At 35.7% G+C, this 26,096-nt stretch overlaps 1 protein-coding gene across 2 annotated transcripts; it reads right to left on the bottom strand.

Annotated features, from left to right (window-relative positions):
* Positions 1-3,845: 3,845 nt before the first annotated feature.
* LOC123531259 (uncharacterized) lies at positions 3,846-25,313 on the bottom strand. Of its 2 annotated transcripts, none has more exons than XM_053518683.1 (6): positions 25,158-25,313; positions 10,453-10,545; positions 9,177-9,245; positions 8,107-8,295; positions 7,622-7,794; positions 3,846-5,350 (listed from the first exon to the last, which is right to left on the bottom strand). In XM_053518683.1, exons 2-5 carry the CDS (start codon positions 10,508-10,510, stop codon positions 7,637-7,639), a joined length of 474 nt encoding a protein of 157 aa, XP_053374658.1. In that variant the 5' UTR covers positions 10,511-10,545; positions 25,158-25,313; the 3' UTR covers positions 3,846-5,350; positions 7,622-7,636. The 2 variants fall into 2 exon arrangements, with proteins under 2 accessions (XP_053374658.1, XP_053374659.1); XM_053518684.1 differs by lacking the exon at positions 25,158-25,313 and adding an exon at positions 15,020-15,061.
* Positions 25,314-26,096: the final 783 nt, after the last annotated feature.

Below are 26,096 nucleotides of genomic sequence, written 5' to 3'. Positions count from 1 at the left end.
GACCTATCTCTACCTGGTAAGGATTTCTGTGTGGACTTACATTTTTTTTTTTTTCATTTTTTTATTTTTTTTTTTTTTTTAAATTTTTTTTTAAGATTAACTTCCCTTAGTTGTTACTATAAATAACTTATATTGTAACTTTTTTATAACTGACCGTAGGGAAAAACCAAGACCACTTTTCTGTGGTACAACATAGTTGTTACTTTCTAATTTTAGGTGTATTTTAAGGTATCTCTACCTGGTAAGGAGTTTTTTTGTGGACTTAGAAAAACAAAAGAATTACAATGATTACTAAACAACCACAAAATTAAAATTACATCTGCAAATACAGGTGCTAGAGTAAAGAAATTTGCAGTGACGGGCGTATATTGTGACATTCTGGCACTCTTGTTTATTCTTATGAAAAGTGTTGAAAACCTGGTTTCGTGGCATTGCCGCGTTTCTTGTTATTTATTATTCTAGCATTTCCCTCGTATCTCTTGTCTTTTTTTTCTTTCTTTTAAGTATCTGCTTATTATTACTGTTATCTAAACTTTTCTCTAAAACTGTAACATGTATTATATTGACTATCTTGCACCGGAACACTGTTAAATCATGCTAGTTTACCCCATGTTGTACTATAATACCATGTACCTGGGTGAATAAAAAAATGTTCTGTTCTGTTCTGTAATTAATTTTTAGAATCACATTATCGTAAATTTAAGTTTTTTTCAAACGTAAAAATATACGGCTGTTTTGAATTTGAAATTGAAAAAAAATGTCCTTTTAACTTATGTTACTGCTACTTACGTTAACTTTACTTATGTTACTGTGTATATAGTAACGAAAAAATAGTGCTGTTTCGGCGGCTTTACGAGCCACACCCAGTGATTATGTATTTTTACCGGCGCGTTAGAGGTTAACACACGACAGAGCCGGGCCGGAAGGTGATATGGATAATGACCCGAATTACGTAACTTCAACGTAAACCTGAGTTAAAGACATCTACGAAAGGAATTATCAGAAGTTTTCTCTTTGTACGTTTTAGTCTAGCATTCCATTATCACTCAAAGGCACCGCTCTACCATTTACCTGTTTATTACATGTTTACCTATAATATAGTAAGAAAAGTTTAGTGTGTCATTTTGATGGGTACTGGCATCTACTGGCATAATAATTTACAGCTTTTCAGTTTCTATATAATATGTACAAGAGACTATATACTGTATAAAATCAAATGCCTTGATAGTTGTACTATGTTGCTATTAGCATAAGTTAGGGTTGAAAATCAGTTATATATCACGAAGAATATACGCCGTTACGCTCAAGATAATAAAACTAAAACTGAAATACTCGCTGTTTGACCTCCATGAAACGTGATGACGTCATTTCCGTTTACGGACGTTATTTCCTTCTTGTCTAATGAAACACATACCAAAGGTATGGAAGGCCGGAAGGCCGGTGCGCCATGCTAATTGCCAAATGCTAAATGACAAATAGTTAATGCAAAATGATATTTGCCAAATGCTAAATGTCAAATATTGACTGCAAAACGGAAATTGCCAAACGATAAATGTTAACTGTTAATTGAGAGATGCAAAACAATAAATGCCAAATACTTATTTAAAAATGAAGAGCTGAATATATCAACATATAAATGCATCCTTTAAATAGTCATCGGCATTTGATACATAACTTTGTCTCTATAAAAACTTGTTTTTCTAAACATTTTATTAAGAGTAAACAGTTTCGGTCCAATTTTCCGAAAGTTATGACCGCCAAAACATGTTATTGTTTCAAGTCAGACTGGTAGAATATTATATGTCTTAAATAATTAAAAACTGCATTCATTAGATTAAGAGATAAAAAAATTAAAGAATTCCACTATTAGCATTTATCATTTACCAATTAGCATTAGCTATTTGACATTTAGCACTTGGCATTTAGCATTAAGTATACGGCATAAAGCATTTGGTACGCAGCATTAAGCATTAAGTTATTGGTTAAATACTGAAGCATCTGTTCGATAAACCGTGGTTAATTAGACGATAAACCACAAGAAGGCTTTGACTGTTTGATAAAAATAATACTGGACTTCTTTTCCCTGAGGAGTAACGAACCGGACGTCATACGGCAATTTGACGCCATAATGCTCTCTTACCGGTCCATGTGTCAGCCGTTGTTTATCGCAGAATATACAGAGCTTGACCTTCTTCTTTGATCAACTGGCAAATCGAGCTATGCTAGAATTGGCTTTCAGCATTTAATATTTAACATTTGGCATTTGGCAATAAGCATGGCGCACCGACCTTCCATAGTTTCACGTCAAATTATCGCGTGTCGTATCGTGTCTTGTCTTGCGTAGCATTCTGACCGGGACGCAAGGCATTCGACATGGCACTCGATATAACTCAGGACAATGTGACGCGACACACCACAGTTTGGTGCTTCACTCGATATTTACCACATTTCATACCACAGGCGCGACACACGACAGTTTGGTGCTTCACTCGATATTTACCACATTTCATAGTATACCACAGGCGCGACACACCACAGTTTGGTGCTTCACTCGATATTTACTACATTTCATAGTATACCACAGGCGCGACACACCACAGTTTGGTGCTTCACTCGATATTTACCACATTTCATAGTATACCACAGGCGCGACACACGACAGTTTGGTGCTTCACTCGATATTTACCACATTTCATAGTATACCACAGGCGCGACACACGACAGTTTGGTGCTTCACTCGATATTTACCACATTTCATAGTATACCACAGGCGCGACACACGACAGTTTGGTGCTTCACTCGATATTTACCACATTTCATAGTATACCACAGGCGCGACACACGACAGTTTGGTGCTTCACTCGATATTACCACATTTCTATATACCACAGGCGCACACACACAGTTGTGCTTCACTCGATATTTCCACTTCATAGTATCACAGGCGCGACACACACATTTGGTGCTCACTCGATATTTACCACATTTCATAGTATACCACAGGCGCGACACACGACAGTTTGGTGCTTCACTCGATATTTACCACATTTCATAGTATACCACAGGCGCGACACAGCAGGACACACCACATTCGGTTGCACTAACTGGCTTCCGTAGTTATGGCTAAGGTCACTGACTTCAAATTACTTGTCCCTCACCGATGTGGGTTCGCGTACAATAATTCATGTGAGAAAGTCATCCAGCTGGCTTACGGAATGTCGGTGGCTCTACCCAGGTGCCCGGCCGTGATGACATAATACCCGGAAAGGCGCCTGGTTCTTCTTTCACTTTGTGTCGATGTGACGTTTAACTCAACAAAAAAACCATATATAACGGACAAAGGGTTACGTCAAAACTGTATTTAAAATATAATATGTAGAGTACTTACCATTTTCAAATGCCCGATGCTCTCTCTAATTAGCTTGCTTCATTTAAAACCTGACCTAGCAATTTCTGGTTGCTAGAGGTGACCAGGAAATTTTACCATTGGCACACTCATTACTGACGGCACAAAATACAATTTGGCCACTAACAAACAATATATCTTTTTTTAGGCAGCATTTTAAAATAATCCTATGACTTCTCACTCCTACAGGTAAGTGGTACTGATACTGATATCAAGATCATGGCATTTAAATATTGCCGCTGGTAAAGTTTAATTATTAAATCTATTATTGGTCCTTTGGTAGCATGTACAACCATACACTATACAACCATACAATATACAATCATATAATATACAACCATACAATATACAACCATACACTATACAACCATACACTATACAACCATACAATATACAACCATACACTATACAACCATACAATATACAACCATACACTCCAATCGGTTTTATACAAAACTGTTGTTTTGTACATTTATTGAGTTGAACACAGAAGAGGTAGAAAATAAACCCAAACAGGACAAATGTTGAATTTTCTCAAGTCAATAATATAAGAGGTAGATAATGAACATAAACAGGACAATATGTTGAATTTCACCAAGTCAATAATATAAGAGGTAGATAATGAATATATACCGTACACATATGTTGAATTTCACCAAGTCAATAATATAAGAGGTAGATAATGAACATAAACCGTACACATATGTTGAATTTCACCAAGTCAATAATATAAGAGGTAGATAATGAACATAAACCGTACACATATGTTGAATTTCACCAAGTCAATAATATAAGAGGTAGATAATGAACATAAACCGTACACATATGTTGAATTTCATCAAGTCAATAATATAAGAGGTAGATAATGAACCTAAACAGGACACGTATGTTGAATTTCATCAAGTCAATAATATATAGGAGGTAGATAATGAACCTAAACAGGACATTATATCAAGTTTACTTTCCTCAGGTTATAAAACAATTACACAACAACTGTATAAGCATTAAACATTTTATAATGTACTATGTAGCAAGATTCCATTCTGTTACACAATTTTCCATTAATTTACTAACTACACTGTTTATAATTGTATGTTTTGATACAGGATTTTTTTATGTCAGCAAAAATTGCTAAATTTAAATTAAACAACAAAATACTAATTCTGTGTAACAGGATGGAATACACGACATAGAGAACATGGTTAAAAATTTTATAGCGTGCGTAGGCTTTTACAAAATGTTTACTGACTTAATGGCACATTTCTAAATTAAGCAAAATTTACAATGAACAATAGCTATCATATCACGGAAAGATTGTCAACACGGTTTGACGCCCTGAGTTGTTTGTGTTGGGTTAAAATCACCCACAACTACCATAGTAACACAATATCTGGACCCGCGTATCTGGACTAAAATAACCCCTATTTCACACATGTCTTCTACTATTCAGTAAGTAAAAATGATCTTTTCAGCACACTAATTCTGTACACCCAATGCTCTAAAATATTGGTCAAAATCCATGTTATGGATAATTATTAAGATGCCCCCAACTTTAAGGCACTGTTTCCGTAAAAGGTTGCATATTTCATAGCGAAGTGCAACAGTTTTATTTTTGTTGTATATACAATGTATATGCTATTTTTGTGTCAAGAGTAACTTTTACGCCAATCCCTAAAACAAATGAACCCTCTACAATACATAATTTACATATAATAATTATCTAAAAAACTATATAGGTAAAATAAAGTTATATATTCTCATTCTCATATGGCCGAAGTACGTTTTGATATAACTAAATCATTTATTGTTCGTATAAAATGATCACTTTTTTAAGATCTTGAGATTTTTTTTTCGAATGCCTTCCACGGTGAACAAGGTTATATATATATTATAAGACAGCGTATAGTTCACTTGTCCTCCAGAATATCTTGCCATTTGATATGCCTGCAAAAAAGCCAAACATTTAACTATAAAGTTTGCGTGTCTTTTCAGTACAAATGTATTAGATGCAAATACACGTAACAGTGATAAATACATTAACGAGCAATTTTTCACAAGTAATATCCGAACGTTTAAAACTTAATTTCATTGATATGCTTGCCTGCATGCTATAAATTATATTTTACCACTACATTATAATTACGACAAGACTTTGAAATTGGGCATTAACCAGCACGGGTTAGAACAGATGGTAACCCATAAGACACAGTCAGTTTTAACACTTACACTGCTAAATTTCTATAATGAGCTTGCCCATCTTTCAATTTGGACAGTACCATTAACTGTTAAAGCGGGTGCTTACCAAAACAAGAGGGCCATGATGGTCCTGAATCGCTTACCTATCCCCACATGACCCAATGTTGAACTGAGTATGATGTCGTTATTTCTATTATTTGACATAGTGACCTAGTTTTTGAGCACATGTGACCTAGATATCATCAAGATAAAAAATTTCGACCAATTTTCATGAAGATCCATTGAAAAATATGACCTCTAGAGGTCACAAGGTTTTTCTATTATTTGACCTAACGACCTAGTTTTTGAAGGCATGTGATCCACTTTTGAACTTGACCTAGATATCATCAAGGTGAACATTCTCACCAATTTTCATGAAGATCTCATGAAAAAATGGCCTCTAGAGAGGTCACAAGGTTTTTCTATTTTTCGACCTACTGACCTAGTTTTTGACCGCACATGACTCACTTTCGAACTTGACCTAGATATCATCAAGGTGAACATTCTGACCAATTTTCATGAAGATCCATTGAGAAATATGGCCTCTAGAGAGGTCACAAGGTTTTTCTATTTTTAGACCTACTGACCTAGTTTTTGACCGCACGTGACCCAGTTTCGAACTTGACCTAGATATCATCAAGATGAACATTCTGATCAATTTTCATGAAGATCTCTTGAAAAATATGGCCTCTAGAGGGGTCACAAGGTTTTTCTATTTTTAGATCTTTTGACCTAGTTATTGACCGCACATGACCCAGTTTTGAACTTGACCTAGATATCATCAAGTTGAACATTCTGACAAATTTTCATAAAGATCCCATGAAAAATATGGCCTCTAGAGAGGTCACAAGGTTTTTCTATTTTTAGATCTACTGACCTAGTTTTTGACCACACGTGACCCAGTTTCGAACTTGACCTAGATATCATCAAGGTGAACATTCTGACAAATTTTCATGAAGATCCATTGAGAAATGGCCTCTAGAGAGGTCACAAGGTTTTTCTATTTTTAGACCTACTGACCTAGTTTTTAACCGCATGTGACCCAGTTTCGAACTTGACCTAGATATCATCAAGGTGAACATTCTGACCAATTTTCATGAAGATCCATTAAGAAATATGGCCTCTAGAGAGGTCACAAGGTTTTTCTATTTTTAGACCTACTGACCTAGTTTTTGACCCCATGTGACCCAGTTTTGAATTTGATCTAGATATCATCAAGATGAACCTTCTGACTAATTTTCATGAAGATCCATTTAAAAATATGGCCTCTAGAGAGGTCGCAAGGTTTTTCTATTTTTTAACCTACTGACCTAGTTTTTGACCCCACGTAACCCAGTTTCAAACGTGACCTAGATATCATCAAGGTGAACATTCTGACCAATTTTCATGAAGATCCAATGAGAAATATGGCCTCTAGAGAGGTCACAAGGTTTCTCTATTTTTAGACCTACTGACCTAGTTTTTGACCCCATGTGACCCAGTTTCGAACTTGACCTAGATATCATCAAGGTAAACATTCTGACAAATTTTCATGAAGATCTCATGAAAAATATGGCCTCTAGAGAGGTCACAAGGTTTTTCTATTTTTAGACCTACTGACCTAGTTTTTGACCACATGTGACCCAGTTTCAAACTTGACCGAGATATCATCATTATGAACATTCTGACCAACTTTCATAAAGATCCCATGAAAAATGTGACCCATAGAGTGGTCACAAGCAAAAGTTTACGCACGGACTGACGGACGCACACACGGACGACGGACGACGGACGCCACGCGATCACAAAAGCTCACCTTGTCACTTTGTGACAGATGAGCTAAAAAAAAAAAAGATACTGACTGAACTGCGAACAATGCAGATCATGATCAGACTGAATCAATTGTGTCCAGCATGATAAGGGTTAATAATGACCTACGGAAACCTTAAGCTTCTATGATAACCGATGCTAATTTTGTTGGTCACAAGGTAATATATTTACCTTTTTCTGTTCCTTCTAGCGACATCCAAAGTACAGCATCCGACCAGCTAGATTGCTCCACATCCAAATTATGCACCAATTAATGGTAATTGCAGCGAAGGAAAATTTCGCAACCACTGTGTCACAGTTCCCTTCTTCCTTATTCCAGTTTGGATAGATGAAGGCGACGGCACCTTTATTTATATTAAAATGTATATGTTGTTTAGAACATACGATATTCACTTTGTCGAAAGCATCGCTTAACATGACTGATAAACCCTGGTGTCTTAAAATGTTATTAATGCATTTTGCAAATATACAGTACCGCTTACTTATGATCAAACAACAGCTTGTTGAGCTGACATCTTAAAGATTGCTGAAAATACATTTTGAAATCTTTTATCTGTGACCTTCACAATTAAAATGCGACTAAATACAGCTAATATAGCATCTTCACATTTGAATTGAGAATTAAGACTAAAATAGGCTAATATAACACGCATTACCACAAACTGACCATCCAATAGACAAAATAATCGCTATCACCAGGCACACAAGTCCCAACTTCTTCATACTGCTATCTTCTTTATAATGAGGTACAAAGCCGATGACGAAGGCGAGAGGTATGATGGCGTCCACAATTAGCCAGATTGGAATCATCGGTTCCCGGTCACAGTCGTTGATGTACATTGCACCTGAAAACATCGTGCATCATTGCATTTTACCGTTTACAAATACACTTATGTCCACAGCAAAATGATTTTGTATTATATCTAAACAAACATATCATTTCCTTTTGAATTAATGAACCTTTTTGTTTCGATTTGTTGGGTTAACGTTACGACCTTTGACACAGTTTCATGTCATATGGCGACTTCCCGTTTTTGATGGTCAAGGAAGACCCTAGGTGCTCCTCCGTCAATTATTTCAGGCACGGGCGGACATCTTGGTAGAATCACCAACCTGAGCAGCTGGGACAAGTGCAGAGGCTAGTAATTTGAAACCTGCGGCATTAACCACTCGGCCACAGGACTCCACATATAGAGCCAGTTTACAACCGTCGTTTGTTTTCCAGAGTTGCGATCTTCTCTTTATGTAAGTAGTTTGTTCCGCACAATTAAGTACTTTCGAAATTCAAAACATTACTAAAATTGAACAAAATGTGTACGTAGCCAACTGTGAAAATGAAATGGTGTTATGTGTTGTGTATCGGAAACTTACGTGAACCTATCCATACGGAGCTAACTACGACCTGGCCAGAGCAAAACATACAAATATAGCAAGTACTATTCCCGCACGATAATTCAAACGGCAACATGTTTATATTATCGTGATATTGTTATGGTTCTCATGCATCGTTGAACTCAAAAAGGATGTCAATGATAGAAGTTAAGTGCATACTGTAATGTTATACAAAACTATTTTCTGTACTGAAACGTTTTAATGAAGAAAAATCATAATTATCAAACATGTTATCGTTTGATTTATCGTGCGGGATTTATATGTAGAGCTAGTATGTAGTCAACATTTGTGTTTTAGTGTCTGTTCGTTACATTTATCCATTTGTTTTACTCACCAATAACAATTTTCGCCACCCCAAGTCCAAACCATATCACATGAATTGCAACAAGAAGGTAAAACAGAACTGAAACAAATAAAAACAATGAAAGTTAGTCGAACAAATTGACAATTTTACGACAATTCCTCTGAAAACAATGAAAGTTAGTCGAACAAATTGACAATTTTACGACAATTCCTCTACAAAGACGAATCATATGTACAAAAGGGATTCGGTCAATGTTGTGTTTTCAACCGATCTCTCGAACATATTTTACGGCAGGTAATACCGGTAGATGATTTCGACCAAAGTGTTAAAGACTTCAAACAAACTTTGGCGACCCTTTTGCACTCTGAGCCTTCCCTGTGGATGACGGATTTATCGACAGGACACTCCGTCTGAGAGGCGAGTTCATCGGCAAGACATTCCCTTTGAGTGGTGGATATATGGGGCACTCCCTTTGAGAGGTGGGTTTTAATGGCAGGGCACTCCTCTTGAGAGGATGATTTATGGACAGGACATAACCTCTTCGTGTGAGACTTTACACGGCACTCCCTCTTAGGTAGATTTCTGAAAGGCGGGATTAACAGCAGGGCACTCTTTCTGAGAAGCAGGTTTATCGACAGGGCATTCGGTCAGAGAGGTAGATTTATCGACAGGGCGCTCTTTCTCAGAGGTTGGTTTATCGACAGCGCGCTCTTTCTGAGAGTTTGGTTTATCAACAGGGCGCTCTTTCTGAGAGGTTGGTTTATGGACAGGGCACTCTTTCTGAGAGGCGGGTTTATCGACAGGGCACTCTTTCTGAGAGGTAGGTTTATCGACAGGGCACTCTTTCTAACAGGTAGGTTTATCGACAGGGCACTCTTTCTGAGAGCTAGGTTTATCGGCAGGACACTTTTCTGCGAGGTAGGTTTATCGACAGGGCGCTTTTTCTGAGAGGTTGGTTTATCGACAGGGCATGCGCACTGTAAGGTAGGTTTATAGACGCTGTTTAGGAAAGAAACATCGTTTTATACACATCTTTAATGATCACAGGAAAACGAAGGTGGTGAAAAACTAACAATAATCATATTTAATCAAAACGATCCTATGAACAGTAAAAATGTGTTTGAAGTTTTTTTGTTTTTAACTAGTTAGTTCAAAAACTCTGAAATGATGGTCCTGGCACGGGTATGCTGGAGCCAATTTTTTTTTACTGAAGATACAGCCACGCAGAAATCGTAACAACACTACTGAAAATCAATGAGGTATAATATTGCTGCTAAAGGAGTGTTAAGTTTTCGGTGCCACTTACATTTTGATCCATAGAATGTACGCGAGCTGACTGCAAGGTTTCCTTCTCCTGCACCCATTTCTGGTTTTTACTCAAATGATGAAATGGTGAAACCTGTTGAAAAAAAAGACATGAGTGCAGTTAAAAGTCCATATTGTAAAATGCGGTTTTCAAAGGCTTCCGGTTTTTAGAAGGTCCGGTTTTCGGAAGTTCCACTGTACCAGTAATACGGATAAGTACTTAGCCTGCTTGTATGAGTTCAGACCCTATGTTTTGTTCACAGGAGATAACTCCTGAGGCTCTTCAAATTTTTAAAAATTATGTCCCTTTTCTTCTCAAAACACAAGATAATCAGAACCAAGATAAGAGAAAAAATCAAAAAGATTACCTAGTCGGTAACCAGACTAGGATTCAGGCCATATTTGAGCTTCTGTCGCCGCTATTCAAGATTTATCAGTCGATGAATTTTAGGACCATTCAATATAAACCAGGTGATTTATTGATGCAGGAATGTAATTCAGATTGTACTAAAATATTGACGTTAAGAGCATTATATCTTGCAAATGTAAATTTAGATGACTTTTTTTTATTTACATGGGCGCTATTAATCGGTTCAGGTGGCCCTTGATATACATCATTTCCAAATTATTTTGGTTGTGCAAACAAGATAGGCAAAGGAATGTAAAATAATAGTTTTCAAACATTTTCAATGAAGTTCAGCTAAATATGTAGAAGTAAATGCAAATCTTTAACAAAATAATACAACAAGTCTTATATCTGTTTCATTTCTATATCATTCCAAAGTATGTTTATCAAATTCATACTTATGCTAAAATTACCCTATCCTGTTTTGGAAAATCAAGTTTTAAGAGAACCTCAAGTAAAATTCTAACTTGTATAAAGCACAAAGTGAAAAATGAGTACAGTCAGATGTCAAAGTTTAAAACAAAGCCGTTACTTGACGAAAATCTGCTTAACCACCTTTAATGCTCACATGTTACGGAAATTTGGTTAAGTTCACACTGATACATTAAATTCGGAACAAGTCAATTTCTAATAAGGCAGTCAGTCTGAAAGACAGCTATATCCCCCGCCGCTGTTATGGATAGTGAAAGGGTTGATGGTATTGGGTGGAAGCATTGACGTTGTTAAGTATATTTCATAGTGACCTTGACCTTGAGCCTGCACGGCTGACTCATGGGTTTTACAAACCATCTCAATAAGGTGAACACTTGGCCAAAGTTTCAAGAAAATTCTTTAAGTGGTTTAACAGAAAAGGAGGGGACAGGAAAATGAAGGCTCAAACATTTGAGTTGTGACCTTGACCTTGGGCTGGCATGGATGAATTTTGAGTTCTGCACATCATCTTGATAAGGGGAATATTACAATCAAGTCTTCTTCAAGGGGTTTAGGAGATACAGAGCGGACACAAAATGGAACGCTCAAACCTTTCACCATGAGTTGTGATCTTGAACTTGAGTCAACACGGCTCATGAGTTCTGCACATTGTCTTGATGAGGTGATCATTTGATCCAAGTTTCATGAAAATCCTTCAAGGGGTTTAGGAAATACAGAGCGGACACATAATGGAAGGCTAAAACCTTTGACCTTGATTTGTGACCTTGACCTTGAGCCAATATGTCTGACATGAGTTCTGCACATCCTAATGATGAGGTGATCATTTGACGCAGGTGCCACACAATCTCCTTTAATGAATTGAATTGACATTTCTACATGTATTTCTCTTGAATTGTATTGTAACACTTATGGTATCGGTCACTGATTTCAAATAGCTTGCCCATATCTGCTCCTGGATTAAAAAAGAAGGCCGACGGTAGCCTTAGATCGTCATCTGAGTTTCACAGCATGATTGAATAGTTTTGGTAGAGGGTCATACAAAGAAAATATCTGTGAAATTATTTTGAAATAGGGCCAGTGTTGTCCGACAACAAGATAAGAACAAAAAAATGTGGTTGGGTAATGTGTGTGGGGTGGGGATAATAACCTAGGACACCACGAAAACGTAAATAGAAAAAATGATAAAAACTGGCGGGATGATAGGGGGAGGGGGGTGGGGGGGGGGGGGGGGGGAAGGTGATGAGGCGATACTAAGAGACATTATCAAGAAATACACAAAACTAAAGAAAGTTTTGTGGTAGTAGGATGGGAGAGGGGAATCATGGGTTAGAAACTTGAAGTTGTAATTTTTTAAATTTTTGAAGTCGGACCAGTAGTTTCAGAGGAGACGATTTTTTAAGTGTTCCGTATAGCCATATAGAAAAAAAAACTAGACCCGCACCATGCAGCTATGTTTTCAACAAATCAACATGGCATGAAAAGGTTTGGCAGACAATCCCAAGGGTCAGTTTTGTTAAATTATTTTGCGGTGTCGCAGGATAAGATTTTTAAATTTTTCCACATAGCCATGTAGGGTAAATAGCTACGCCCCGTGACAGTCAAGACTTTTAACGAAACAGAATGATTAGAGGAATTTGACAGAGGTACACTGCTGTGAAATTATTTTGATTTCATAGAAGTTTTTAAAATTGTTCCATATAGGGAAACAGCATAGTCTTGCATTCTTGTGGCCATGTTTTTATTGAAACAGAATGATTTGAAGGATTTTAAAAGAGGGTATCCAAAGGAATATTTCTGTGAAAGTTTTTCGAAGTTGGGCCAACGGTTTCTGAGGGGAAGACTTTCCAGGTTTTTTCATTTTGGTTGCCATGGCAACCAGATTCTGCATGGATGACCTATATTCGAAGAAATCTGAAAGGGGAACATAGTTCGGAACATTCCTGTGAAGTTTGATTTAAACTGGCATAGTGGATTAGGAGATGTTCTTTAAAGAAATTGTGGACAACAGATGGGCGGACGAACGGACATCCAATGATTCTAAAAGCTCTCCATAAGCACTTCGTGCTCAAGTGAGCTAAAACCAGAAAAGAAAATCCATCCGTTAGGTCTGCAGCAATTAATAAAATACATTTTCGATGAGGTAAGGGTATAGTGGCGACAACATTTGTGTAGATAGTAAGAAAAGGTGTTAAAAGATTGCTTTAGCTCAACCTTTTGATAATTGTTTTTTAAAGGAGATAAAACTTCTCGTAAATTAAAACAAGGTTATCTTTTTATAAAAACTAGTCAGTGGCCTGTTTGCTAAGCTAAACATAACTAAGACTGAAAGATCTGTGAAGTACAAAATAAAGGGATACCATTGAGCAGTCTCATAAAATAGAATTAGAGTCTCTTTGGGTTTTTATATTGCAATAGTTGGTTCTCAATTTTCCAATGCAATTACAATTTAGACGATTCTATTGTTTTATTGAAACCGGGTAATTGTTGAGAAATAATTTTTTTCTGCCTTTAAAATCTTTTTTCGCCTCCTCTGATTGGCCAACGGTTTTATTTAGTTTAGATATGTTGATCTCATTGTATTGGACTTTGATAGGTTTATTTTTGTAATTCCAGTGTTAATCTAGTAAGATTTTTTTCTTTGGTAAGATCACGTCAAAATATAAGGTATTCTAAAGGACTGTTTACGCCAAATAGGAATTTATTTCTCAGTGTTATATATGTGAAGTAGTTCAAAATGTAGTTCCTTGTTGTTGATGAAATACGGTAATTACATATGTATTGGGCATATAAGGATGCCGCTGTTCGGCTATGTTTTGCTGCTTATTGTATTGAGAAACGATCTAGACCTTTTTCAATGTGAATTTGTAGGTTTTAGTTTTATTCATTGAGAAAATGTCTACATACGCGTTTTTGCTTGGTCACATTTTCAGAGGGTGTTGTTTTTCAGAAGGTTACATTCTACCAATTCAGTTTCTTCTTTATTTCATAAAAACAATAAAATATCCAGACCTCATTTTTCAGCCCTTTAAAGCATTTCAATGATATGAAAACCATATATGGTCATTTAATATGACACGTCTTCTTATTAAAGACATGTTATGTTACATATAAGAAACAAAAATCTGTTCTGAGAAACATCACCCTCTTAAAATGCTCGCATGAAAATAGCCGTTTAGCAATTACGCGTATGTAGACATTTTCTCAAAGAATAAAACTTATTCAAGAAAATTCACAATAAAAATGCTCTAGCAATAAAACTAAACCAAAAATATAACTGTCACATCCTCGTATGACTCATTCATTATACCGGATTTCATAAACAGCATGGAACTACATTTTGAACTACTTCACTTCCGGCTTGGTGTAATCAGTCCAGAACAGATTATGTTTCTTACATGTAAACAACATCTCGATATTTTTTTATTTTTAATAAGATTAGAAGACATGTTATACTAATTGGTTATATATGGTTGTTATATCATTGAAATGCTCTAAAGTACTGAACAATGAGGTCTACATATTTTTGTTTACATGAAATAAATATGGAACTGAATTAGTGTGATGTAACCTAAATACAGAAATGTTTTCCTTTAAATTACATTCTCTAAAATGGTATGAATTGATTTTCATTGACGTTCTGCGACCTTACCTATAAATAAATTAATCAGGAAGTATGTAGGTATAGAGAAGAATTCCCTACTTTAATAATTATTGTATAGATTAGACCAACCTTGGAACCTTGGTGTACAATCCACAGTGTGCCCATACCACGTGACTTTGACGTCATTTTATGGCTAAGACGGCAAGCCAAATTCCGTCGATTCGATTCTTCAAAGTGGCGTAAGTTCTTTATTTCTTGATCAAATATGACCAAATAAAGCGCAGGCTAAGGAAAAAAGTGAGTACTTCACTCACAAGTAAACGGTTTTATCAGCAGATGAACAGTTTTGGCCTGAAAACGGGAAAACTGTTTTGTTTAGAGAAAATGAGCATGGTAAGACGGCAAGCAATGGCCCTTTTTGACAGAAAAACGGATGATTGTGCACATCAGAGGTGTCGCACGTATTACCGATTCACAGGAATTTAATGCCGGCTCTGTTGGAGGCCTTAATTGACAAAAATGTAGCAGGATTATTTAAAAACTTTTTAAAAATCCAAAATACGCTAAGACGGCAAGTCCGCTAAGACGGCAAGTCATTTTTTATAGTAATATCGTCTATGGAGTCGCACTTCTCTACAAGCGGTCATTGGATGTTTACCAATAGTAGATCATTCTACTTCTTGCCAAAACTATAGGAAAACATCAAAGAACCGTTATATAAGTGAAGTCATATGATGTTTTGAACTACATTGTACGTTATATGCTTTTTTTTTTTTTTTTTTTTTTTGGTACAGTTGCTAAATTGTGAGGCTTAATAGATAAATTAAACGAGAATTATGATTTGCTCTAGCAGGATTGGCATATAAGTGAGAACTGTTCTAGAAAGGTTAAGAATTCAAAAGCTACACATGTATACCATCTTGGATGTACCTCTGCGTGTCGGTCTTTGGATTAAAGTATGTTATAACGTTTCGAAAACTAAAGAACAAATATAAAGTTAGCAGCAGGCAACAACAAATAATACACATTTTTGACCTACTCAATACTACTTTATATGTTCACAAGTCTGTTGTACATATAATGTTTGAGTGAATGTTTTCTTGACAAATCGTTATGTATTAAAAAATAAGGCTACTTATTAAGAAGAGTCATTTTGTCGACTTCCACAAATCAAAAACACAATTTTCAGATATATAGAATAATGTTTTGAAAAATAAGAATCTTATTCATAACTCAGTCTATAAGCAAGAAGACATGCTTTAAAAAGTATTTCTATGTAGCTGTGTTCAAAGTATTGAGTAGAATAGAAAAATCTTATTTTTTCCCCCAAAATTTAACACGATATCACATATTAAAATAGAAATATGGAAACTCCACAGGTCGCTCAACACAACAAAAACGAAAATGTTGCAGGCTTGGTTTGATTGAGCCTGTTCATGGATGGTAGTGGAAATGCATGCTACCGTCCACGCCCTCTAGCTCCGGGTTGAGCAGAACTCAACATTTACCCATGCTAAAAGTACAAAAAGCAATTTAGAGACACCCGCAGATGTATTCAAACTATGATGAACATGGAACCTTCAATGATACACGTGTTGAGGCGTGTAATTCCATGAAGAGCGGCGTTTGGTCCCCAGATAAAATAAAGGGTTTGCCCCAAACGAGAAAACAATGGGCAGAACTAAACAAACTGGAATTTAGGAAGGGGATCTGAGGTTATGGAGCCTGCGTATCACAGGAACAGTCAAAAGACAAAATTAAAAAGCAGGCACCATATCCAAGGGGTGATTAAACAATACCCAAAGCTATGAAAGCGAGAGTATTGGAACCACCCACACATACACCGACTTTTACAATTCTTGGAGAAAGGGTTGTATAATTCTACACATTTCTGCAAAATCAACTTCTTGTTTAGCCGAGCCTAATAAAATAAAATGTACTGATGTCACGACTTAAGTAATCGTGACACCAAAACATTAAAAATGTTGCAACCCTACTTCTTTAATTCATGGGTTGTTGTCTTTAAACTCCACTACCTTGTTAAAATGTTTGTACAAACGACCGACCCTGCTACAACAACAGTAGAAGTCAGTGGGGTCCGCCAAACTGGAAACTAGACCTGTATCTACCCCAAGATCCTGCTGTTTCGACTTCCGTGCAGTTTTGAGATAAGAAAAAGAACTATACACATGAAAATCATCGGGAGAAGACGCAAATGCCCCGTTGATAGGCTTTGATTCAATTTTGCTTAAAAGAAATCAAACAGTTTCATTTATATGGCACACATACTTAGGAACTTCACATCAGGCAAACATCAACATTTGATATACTAAGATAAGATTTATCAGTTGAGTCGGAAAGTCAAATTACAAGTAACATTAGCTCTGATGAGATTTTTAACCGACTATAAATTCTCGTTATGTACTGTTTTGATTCTATTTTGCTTCATAATCTATTTTAAAAACTCTGTAGCTTTTACTCTGTTTTATTAACGTTTATCAAAATGACAACTTTCATGTAAATTTTTCAATTCAATAACAATTATAATAATCCGGAACTGATGTAATGTTGTTAAAAGTCATAGTAAAGTACCCCTAACATCTTAATGTATTCAGGATTTGCAAGGAATGTCAATTATTTATCTTGTAAGTATTAATATAGGTTATTACATTAGATATCGAGACAAATAGGTAAGTTAACCAGACGTCTACTTGCAGCACAACCATTTTCCTTAAAGCCCTGCTCCCGTCCTACCTTTTAACCTTGAGTTGTCACTGAAAAAGCATGAAAATCCTGACTATGAACAGTGACGTCTGTCAAAATAGAGTCTATTGTATATGAAATTCTACATGAAATACCTGTGGTTTTGCGTGCTAAAGGTTGGCACGTGGCCGTTAACTGTTACCTATTGCAATCATGGGTTGCATACACACAAAAGAATTTGAATAGCCGCGGAGCACGGCTTTAACCTGTAACGTGTACCTTTCCATGTAACAGTGGAACACTGTAGCAATTAATATACTACAGATATAATTATTTATAAAAAAGAATTTTAAACAAATATTTTGACTCAGTTTTGCATCAGCCTTACAGAGATATTAAAACGATAAAGTAAAATGTTAAACAATAAATAATATGAATCGGTCGTTATAAAAGCTGTACAAAAATAAGGATAAAGTAAGAATAAAGGGAAGTAATTCAGAAAGAAAATCTATTTTTAAATTAAATAAAGCAGTTTATCATTTAGCTTACTCCAACACAGTGATCTCCCTTGTCATTCGAATCAGGGCAGGTAGAAAGAATCGCATGCAGATCTATATCCTATAGAACTAGAAAAAATGATTAAGATCATATGCTGTTTTATTACTGACGAGTGCATTATGTATTAAGGCTAAACTAGAGAAATCTTTCTTATACGTTTTGAACTATTTTTTTCACGGCATATTTTCATGCGCTTCGGTCACGTCTGCGGTTTTTCTGAATTGTTTTAAAGGAATACACCTTCGCTTTTCAACTTAGTCATGCTCGATGGATCAACAGACTTAAAAACATAATTTCAATACGAAATGACGCATTCTTTAACCTTATTGTATTTACATATGTATGAAAATATCAACCGACTGTAGAACAATGTTCAGAAAACATCAATAAGAATATCTGTAGATTCGCCCGGAAAGAAACGGGCAAAAAACCTTACTGCGGATTAATCTGTCTTTCAGTGAAAATGGTTAGTCTGATATTTTTGCAAGCTCTGGAATACGGTAATTATAGGTCTCAACCACTTCGTGGTTTCAACCTAACAATCAATTTAGCAACATCCGATGATGTATTCATTCGGCGATGCATATGGTAGCTTCAATGATAGTGTGTAATTCCACCAAAAACGGTGTATGGTCCAAAGTTAAAATAATTGTTTTGCCTTAATGAGAAAACAGTGAGGATAAACCGTTCATATCTCTTTTGCCCAGCACTAGTGATTCAAGGAGAAGATGAAAGATGATCAATGAATGTCACTGAACTTTTATGTAAGTGTTCATTGAAGGTTCCATGTTCACCGCCGTTTGAATACATCTGCGGATGTCTCTTAACTGCTTATTGTACTTTTAGCATGGGTAAATGTTGAGTTCTGCTCAACCCGGGGCTAGAGGGCGTGAACGGTAGCATGCATTTCCACTACCGTCCATGAACAGGCTCAATCAAACCGAGCCTGCAACATTTTCGTTTTTGTCGTGTTGGGCGATCTGTAAAGTTTCCACTTTTCTCTATTTTATTTCACAAGCATTGATGAAACATAGTAAAAATGTTACTGACGGACGGATTGATAGAAGGATGGACGGCCTGTAACCACGGAAGTGTTGAATTACGTAAGTTGGTGCAACCAGGTATATCTAATAAAAAATGACTTGCCGTCTTAGCGGACTTGCCGTCTTAGCATATTTTGGATTTTTGAAAAGTTTTTAAATAATTCTGCTACATTTTTGTCAATTAAGGCCTTCCACAGAACCGGCATTAAATTCCTGTGAATCGGTAATACGTGCGACATCTCTGATGTGTACAATCATCCGTTTTTCTGTCAAAAAGGGATCTTGCTTGCCGTCTTACCATGCTCATTTTCTCTAAACAAAACAGTTTTCCCGTTTTCAGGCCAAAACTGTTCATCTGCTGATAAAACCGTTTACTTGTGAGTGAAGTACTCAATTGTTTCCTTAGCCTGCGCTTTATTTGGTCATATTTGATCAAGAAATAAAGAACTTACGCCACTTTGAAGAATCGAATCGACGGAATTTGGCTTGCCGTCTTAGCCAGAAAATGACGTCAAAGTCACGTGGTATGGGCACACTGATCCAAAGGTCTGCTGGGTATATATCAAATTAACTGGGCCAGGTTAAGGTTAGATAGGCGTTACAAGTAGAGTAGGTTGATGTTCAGTCAAATAACTAGTTCATTCCACCCCCTCTTCCTCGCCCCCCACCCCCCCCCGACACACACCCCCAGAAACTCTTGCAGATTATTTTAAAGTATAATGTATGTGAATATTGTATAATGTAAGAATGGGAACTATTCTCGGGCTGACTGATGAGTATGTCTTGTGTAGGTCATATAAAACCGTAAAACCATTTAAATATCTTATATGAAATAGTCATCACTTTGATGTTTGGAAAAGGATAACCTTTAATACCTATATTACAGTGCCATCTAAACGTAAATATTTCATGTTTTATGTGTCCCTGTATTTTTGTTTTAAAATATATAGTCTCTCATATTTCTTTTAGAAAGGTTTTCATGAATATTTTATGAATATGGATGTCTTGAAATGTCATGAGAAGTGAGACTTACATAAAATATTTTATTGTATGGTAAATTGTATTCTCACTGAAATCATGTAGAAATTGGAAAGGAATTCCATTTGACGTTTTCAGTTACTTTCAAATTTCGTATTTAAAAAGAAATTACAAAATTCATGACATCTTCATCAGAAATAAAGTAGTCAAGTCAACAGACTGTCATATATAATTATAAACAAGTCAACGACGAATGATTTGTAAGTCGCAAAGATGAAAATCCTTTCGGTTTCTCAAACGACACTGGTTCTCAATCTCGCAATCTCAACTAGAATAGGACAGATCGTGGTTGTATACAAATCCGTTGTATATTCTATTTTTAGAACTGATAAGACATATATCGGGTGGGCAGACGCCGAGCGTCAATGTTTTTTTGTTAACAGTGATGTTTTTCTTCTTAAAACACAAATGATATCAATAATGTTTTGATCAATGGAAAGGATATAAAACAAGCAATTTATTGATAACTTTTAATTATTATTTTGATATAAAATGGATTAATTATGAACGCTGAACTTACAGTGTTTTGTTTCTAAAAGTTGGATCATCGCTACGCCGCTATTAAAATCATATGTCATTTAAAACGGTTAATCATTTTCAAAAGATATTTGAATATGAAAATCGTAAGCAATTCAAAACTTTTTGAATTTTTAAAATCCATAAATGAACGAAAAAGTTATTAAAAATTGAAAATTCCGATCCTATACACAAACGATGTAAAACATGTTGTTTTGCCTACCACCAGATAAACAGGTGTTGATGCGTGACGTCAGGGCGATCGCTCCTATTGTGTCCATAGAACACGTATGTCCCCGCATAAGTGTCATAACACTGGTAAAATGGTCACAGCTCATCCTTTATGGTCATATTCAGACATGGCTGTGCATCTGATCAACTTTGAATCCATTCCTTCAAAAAGTCTATGAGAAGTTGTATTCCTCAAATTTCTCCACTTTGGCCTATTTTGTAAAATTAATAAACGGCAACGATTCTAGAAAAATGGCCACACACAAAAAGTCAGTTATTTATGGTCATCTTCACATCAATTAAGGACAAACAAGATTTTTCTCTAGTTTCTTTATGGCAAAGGTATCTAAGGGCCATAACTGTGGTAAAAGTAGTCACGGCAAAAATTCCCTTTTTATTCCGGTCATCCGCACATCAAGCTTGTTCACCTGCGAAAGTTTGAAGAAAATCAGACTAATAGTTTTGGAGGAGTTGGATACACAAGATTGGTACGTACGTGGACAGCACTTACGCTGTATATCACCTACATAAATGTTGGGGCATAATTAAAATATGCCTCAACGGGATTCAATGGCTTCGTTCTTTTTCGTTGTCCAATCGTAATACCACTCCGTCGAGACGGGCCGGAATAATTTTAAAATAAATACAAAATACCGCATTTATTCTGATTTGAAATGACTGGGTTGCAAATGATCATTGGGTGGCGCAGCAGAACAATCTAATTTGGGATCTAAACCTTAAAACACAGGCGTATAAGACACCAGAAGTCTATCTTTTAAAATAATACCCCCATTCATATCTAGAATAATAATAAACAAATATATCAGGGATATATTGAAAGATAGACTTCTAGAGTATTATTGATGAAATTTGTGACCCCTGTGTCTATACAGATGTAAAAACACAGACTCTCTCATTCAACTTTCGAAGCTTAACAATCGGAATCAGGAACTTTAATTTATTTACTTTTCATTCCTAGACAAACCATCCAGATGTTGTATAGTTTGATTTGGACGCTTGAAAGTTCAATTTATAGACTCGTCTGACGGTAAGGGGAATCAGCATGATTTGCTTTACGTTATTTAGATTATGCACTATTACTGCCTACTATAAACACTAAAGTGGCGCGGCCTTTCAGGTTTGCAGGTGGAGTTCAAATCCCCGGCGACGTTTGTTTGTTTTTTTTTTCATTGAAAAAGTTTGAGTTGTAATTATGTTCATTTAATAAGTTTAATGTTATTTTGTAAATATTGTTTATCATTATTATTGTCATGAGAAAGTAAATTTCATTCAAATGCGAAATACCATTCATAATGCTTCATTGGCGGTATCTGTAGTTATATCAGCTGTGACGGTGGGTTCCTGGAGTTAGAGTCTACAGTTACTATGATAAGCACACGCACTTAACCTAAAAAATCCACATTATTTCACGCAATATGCTCAAGATGAAAATGTAGAGAATAAATACTACTTACTAGTATACCATAGTGCATGTAGTTTGTGTTTAGGTCAGTGAACTTTTTGTACTTTTGATAATGGAACGGTCCATTATTTAGGTAATATAAGTATACTTATAAAATAGATGCATTGTAATGTTCGTATTTTGTGAGCGTGGGTTCGATATCCGAAGGAGTCGCTATTTTTTATGTATTTTATTTTTTAAATTTTCATCTTTAAGCGTAGAGTTTTGTGAATTCATAAACTCTTATATCTGGTAAATTTAAGTATATGAAGAATTGCGTTTATATCTTTTTTTTTTTAAGTTTTTAATATAATGTATGATCAAAGTACGGTGTCCCGTTAGGGACATCGCTGTGTAAAATAAAACACATAAGCCCGAACGCATGATGAAAAGCCGAAACAACGAAACCACGAAGATGACAAGTCGAAACTACGATGGTGAAAACTCGAAATTACGGACCAACGATAGTGAAAATGCGATATAGTTTCGACCTTTTATCATCGTAGTTTTGACTTTTCATCTTCGTTGTTTCAGCTTTTCACCATCGTTGTTTCGACTTGTCATCTTCGTGGTTTCGTTGTTTTGACTTCTTCATCGTGGTTTCGACTTTTCACCATCATAGTTTCAACCTTTCACCATCGTTGTTTCGACTTCCTGTTGATCATGCGCACTAACTTTCATTTACCATTTTAATCATAGGCACTCGGCACGTTGTATGGCCACTAATGATGCTATATATAATTATTTGAAAAAAAAAAAATCAGTGGACAGCTGGACTATCTATACATATTTTTATTATATAGAGCATCATTATTGTCCAAACAAATGTGCCGAATGCCTATGCGTACACTGGTCATGTAGATCTACGTGCATACACTTTAATCTGCTCGGGGAAAATATATAAATTTCTCTCAAATGATATATTTGAACAAAGAATGTAAGGCTGCAGTATACCAGCAAGAGTTTATGGGAGGTTCTCTATAACATTATATCCCTGTCAATTAACTCTACTGGTCTAAAAATAAACCGTCGTGTCCTTGTTGCAGTTGATAGATTATAATGTTGAGTAAAAAGTTTTTACTTTGTCTTGTTTAATTTTTAATAAGTTTATGGAATGTTACTGAGCTTAAATGTAAAATAACGCTCGAAACCACGATATTGAAAAGTCGGAACAACGTTAGGGCCATCGCCGCGTAAAATTACACCCAATGCACGAAAGGATGATACTACGATGATAAAAAGTCGAAACAACGAAACCACGATGGTGAAAAGTCGAAACAACGATGATGAAAACACGGAAAAAATCGTGTTTTCATCATCATAGTTTCGAGTTTTTACCATCGATGTTAAAATGTGGTGTTAACTTGTAAAAAACAGTGTCTTATACCGTGTTCAGACTACGTTTTTAATCCTACATTAACTTGGGTTTATTTTTTAAACTCGTTTGCGTCCACACTATATGTGGTGTAAAACGTGAATTTTGTAAAGGTCAAGTGGTTTCTGTAATGTAGCATTAAAACTACCTCGGGAGGTGGTTTTAATACTACATTAAAAAGTAATGCTACATTATTTTACAAATGTGAACGCAAATGTGGGTTATAACTGGTTTTACAATCCCAAATCCACAGATCTTACCTTTTGCAGGAAGAATACCATGTGTTTCTCTTTTGTATCAAACAATTGATGCTGTGGCTGGCAAAAGTAATTGGACTGTTGTTGAAACAAAAACATTAAATTGCGATATGGAGTCATACTGATGCTCAAAATGGACAATAGATGGAATGAACAGAAATTCTTAGATGAACACAGAAGTTTAAATATTGATCACCCCTTCTTGTTTCTGTTAGCCTCAATTCTTTGTAACCTTTTTTGCTTATTGCAAGATATTTGTTAACTTCTAACATTGCATGTATATATTTAAACCACATTTCTTTGCCTAGTGTGGACGCAAACTAGATTATATTTTGATGGGGTTTGAATGTCAAATACCAATTATAGCCAATTAGTGCCTAATAAAAATAAAACCGTTCTGCTAGTGTGAACACGGTATTATTGTGTCACAAACCTATGTTATCTTGTTAAAGTATCATTTGATCTTGTCTAGCTTTTTTAACATAATAACACGCCACACATAACTTTGACATATTAACATAGCTTTTTGGCATAATAAGACTCTAATTGGGCAAATTAAATCTCACTCTGATATGATAGTATAGTTTTTTAACATAATAAGACACTGTTTTGATAGGTTAACACCACGCTTCTTTGAGAAGATAACATGACTAGTGAACATAATCAAACACTGTTCTGACAAGTTAACACCATACTTTGACATGAATGCATATTTTTTTTTAACATAATAAAGCACTGTTTTGACAAGTTAAGACCACACCCTGACATGATAACATGAAATTTCCCGACATAAGACAGCTGCGGCGTTCCATAGCAAAACATCGCTGACCTTAACACTGACCTAAAAACAAGCCTATAAATACGCATATGTCCTAGTATTTGACATCAATATAATTTAAGGTGAAAAACTATATCTTTAAATTTATAAGAGAATTCGGGATTTGTACGAAAGTTTCTGGATCTAATTAATGTAAATATGATCATTGTCACGTTAGCTCAATCCGATTTCTTTTAAATTAATAGAATGGAAAAATGAAGTACTTTCATTTTGTCTACCAGGTGAAAAATCGGTGAATTCACTAACCTTAAATATCTAAAATCCTTATAATCTGAATATAGGTAGTATATAATACTTAAATATCCGTGTATTCAACAACTTTTTTTTTATCAATTGAAAACGGTTCGGCATACCGTGACGGTAGATTACCCCCAGTTATTGTAAATAGGTCAATATCACACTATTTAACCGGTAACGCGGGCACGGAACGAGAGAGTTTTTTTTTTTATAGAATTGCTTACAGCGGTCTGGAGATAGCAGAACAGTACACCACTGGGAAAAGAGCTATTTCAGAAACGTTCATTAGCACTGGTCAGCGTTGAGGAGTGTTTTTACAGCGTTTTCTATGTTTGATTGGTGTTTTTAAAATAATAAAGCAGAACACAAATGTCTGTCTAAGCTTTCAATCGTAGCTATATATAGCTAACCAACTTGGTTGATTAAACTGGTTTCTTTAGTACCTCCTGCCATAAGCATAAGAGCTGAAGTGGTCCGATACCTTCACATATATCCAGGAAAGGTCCAAAATTGTCCAAGTGACTATTTACATAAACTGGTTTAGTTTATACTTATTTGTTTTAGCTCGATTGTGATGAAAGCTTCAAGCTTATTGTAGCCACTCTCGAGTGCGCTTCCTGGAAAAAACAGTACTGATATGAGAATTCATGGTCGTGACCCCAGTGGGGCTCGAACCCACGATCCTTGGATTGAGCGGCCTATACCACCGCTCTCTTATTGGTTTAAATTGGGTTATCAACGTCTTACGGCGACCACATCTCAACAGTGCATATCAAAAATCCACATTCAGTTACGACCACCATCACTCCTACTGTGACCGATTTTTATCAGACTGAACATCTTTGTCCCAGCGACACTGAGAATTTTTTTTTTCTTTTCGAACAGTGACGTTTAATTGATAATATGGATGAAAGTTACCCATACACCATACACGTTTAATTATTTAAT

Source organism: Mercenaria mercenaria, chromosome 11, assembly GCF_021730395.1.
Source record: "Mercenaria mercenaria strain notata chromosome 11, MADL_Memer_1, whole genome shotgun sequence".
In the NCBI taxonomy this organism is placed as follows: Eukaryota; Metazoa; Mollusca; class Bivalvia; order Venerida; family Veneridae; genus Mercenaria; species Mercenaria mercenaria.
The sequence above is the reverse complement of the archived record's forward strand: the minus strand, read 5'-3'. Positions and strand labels throughout refer to the sequence as shown.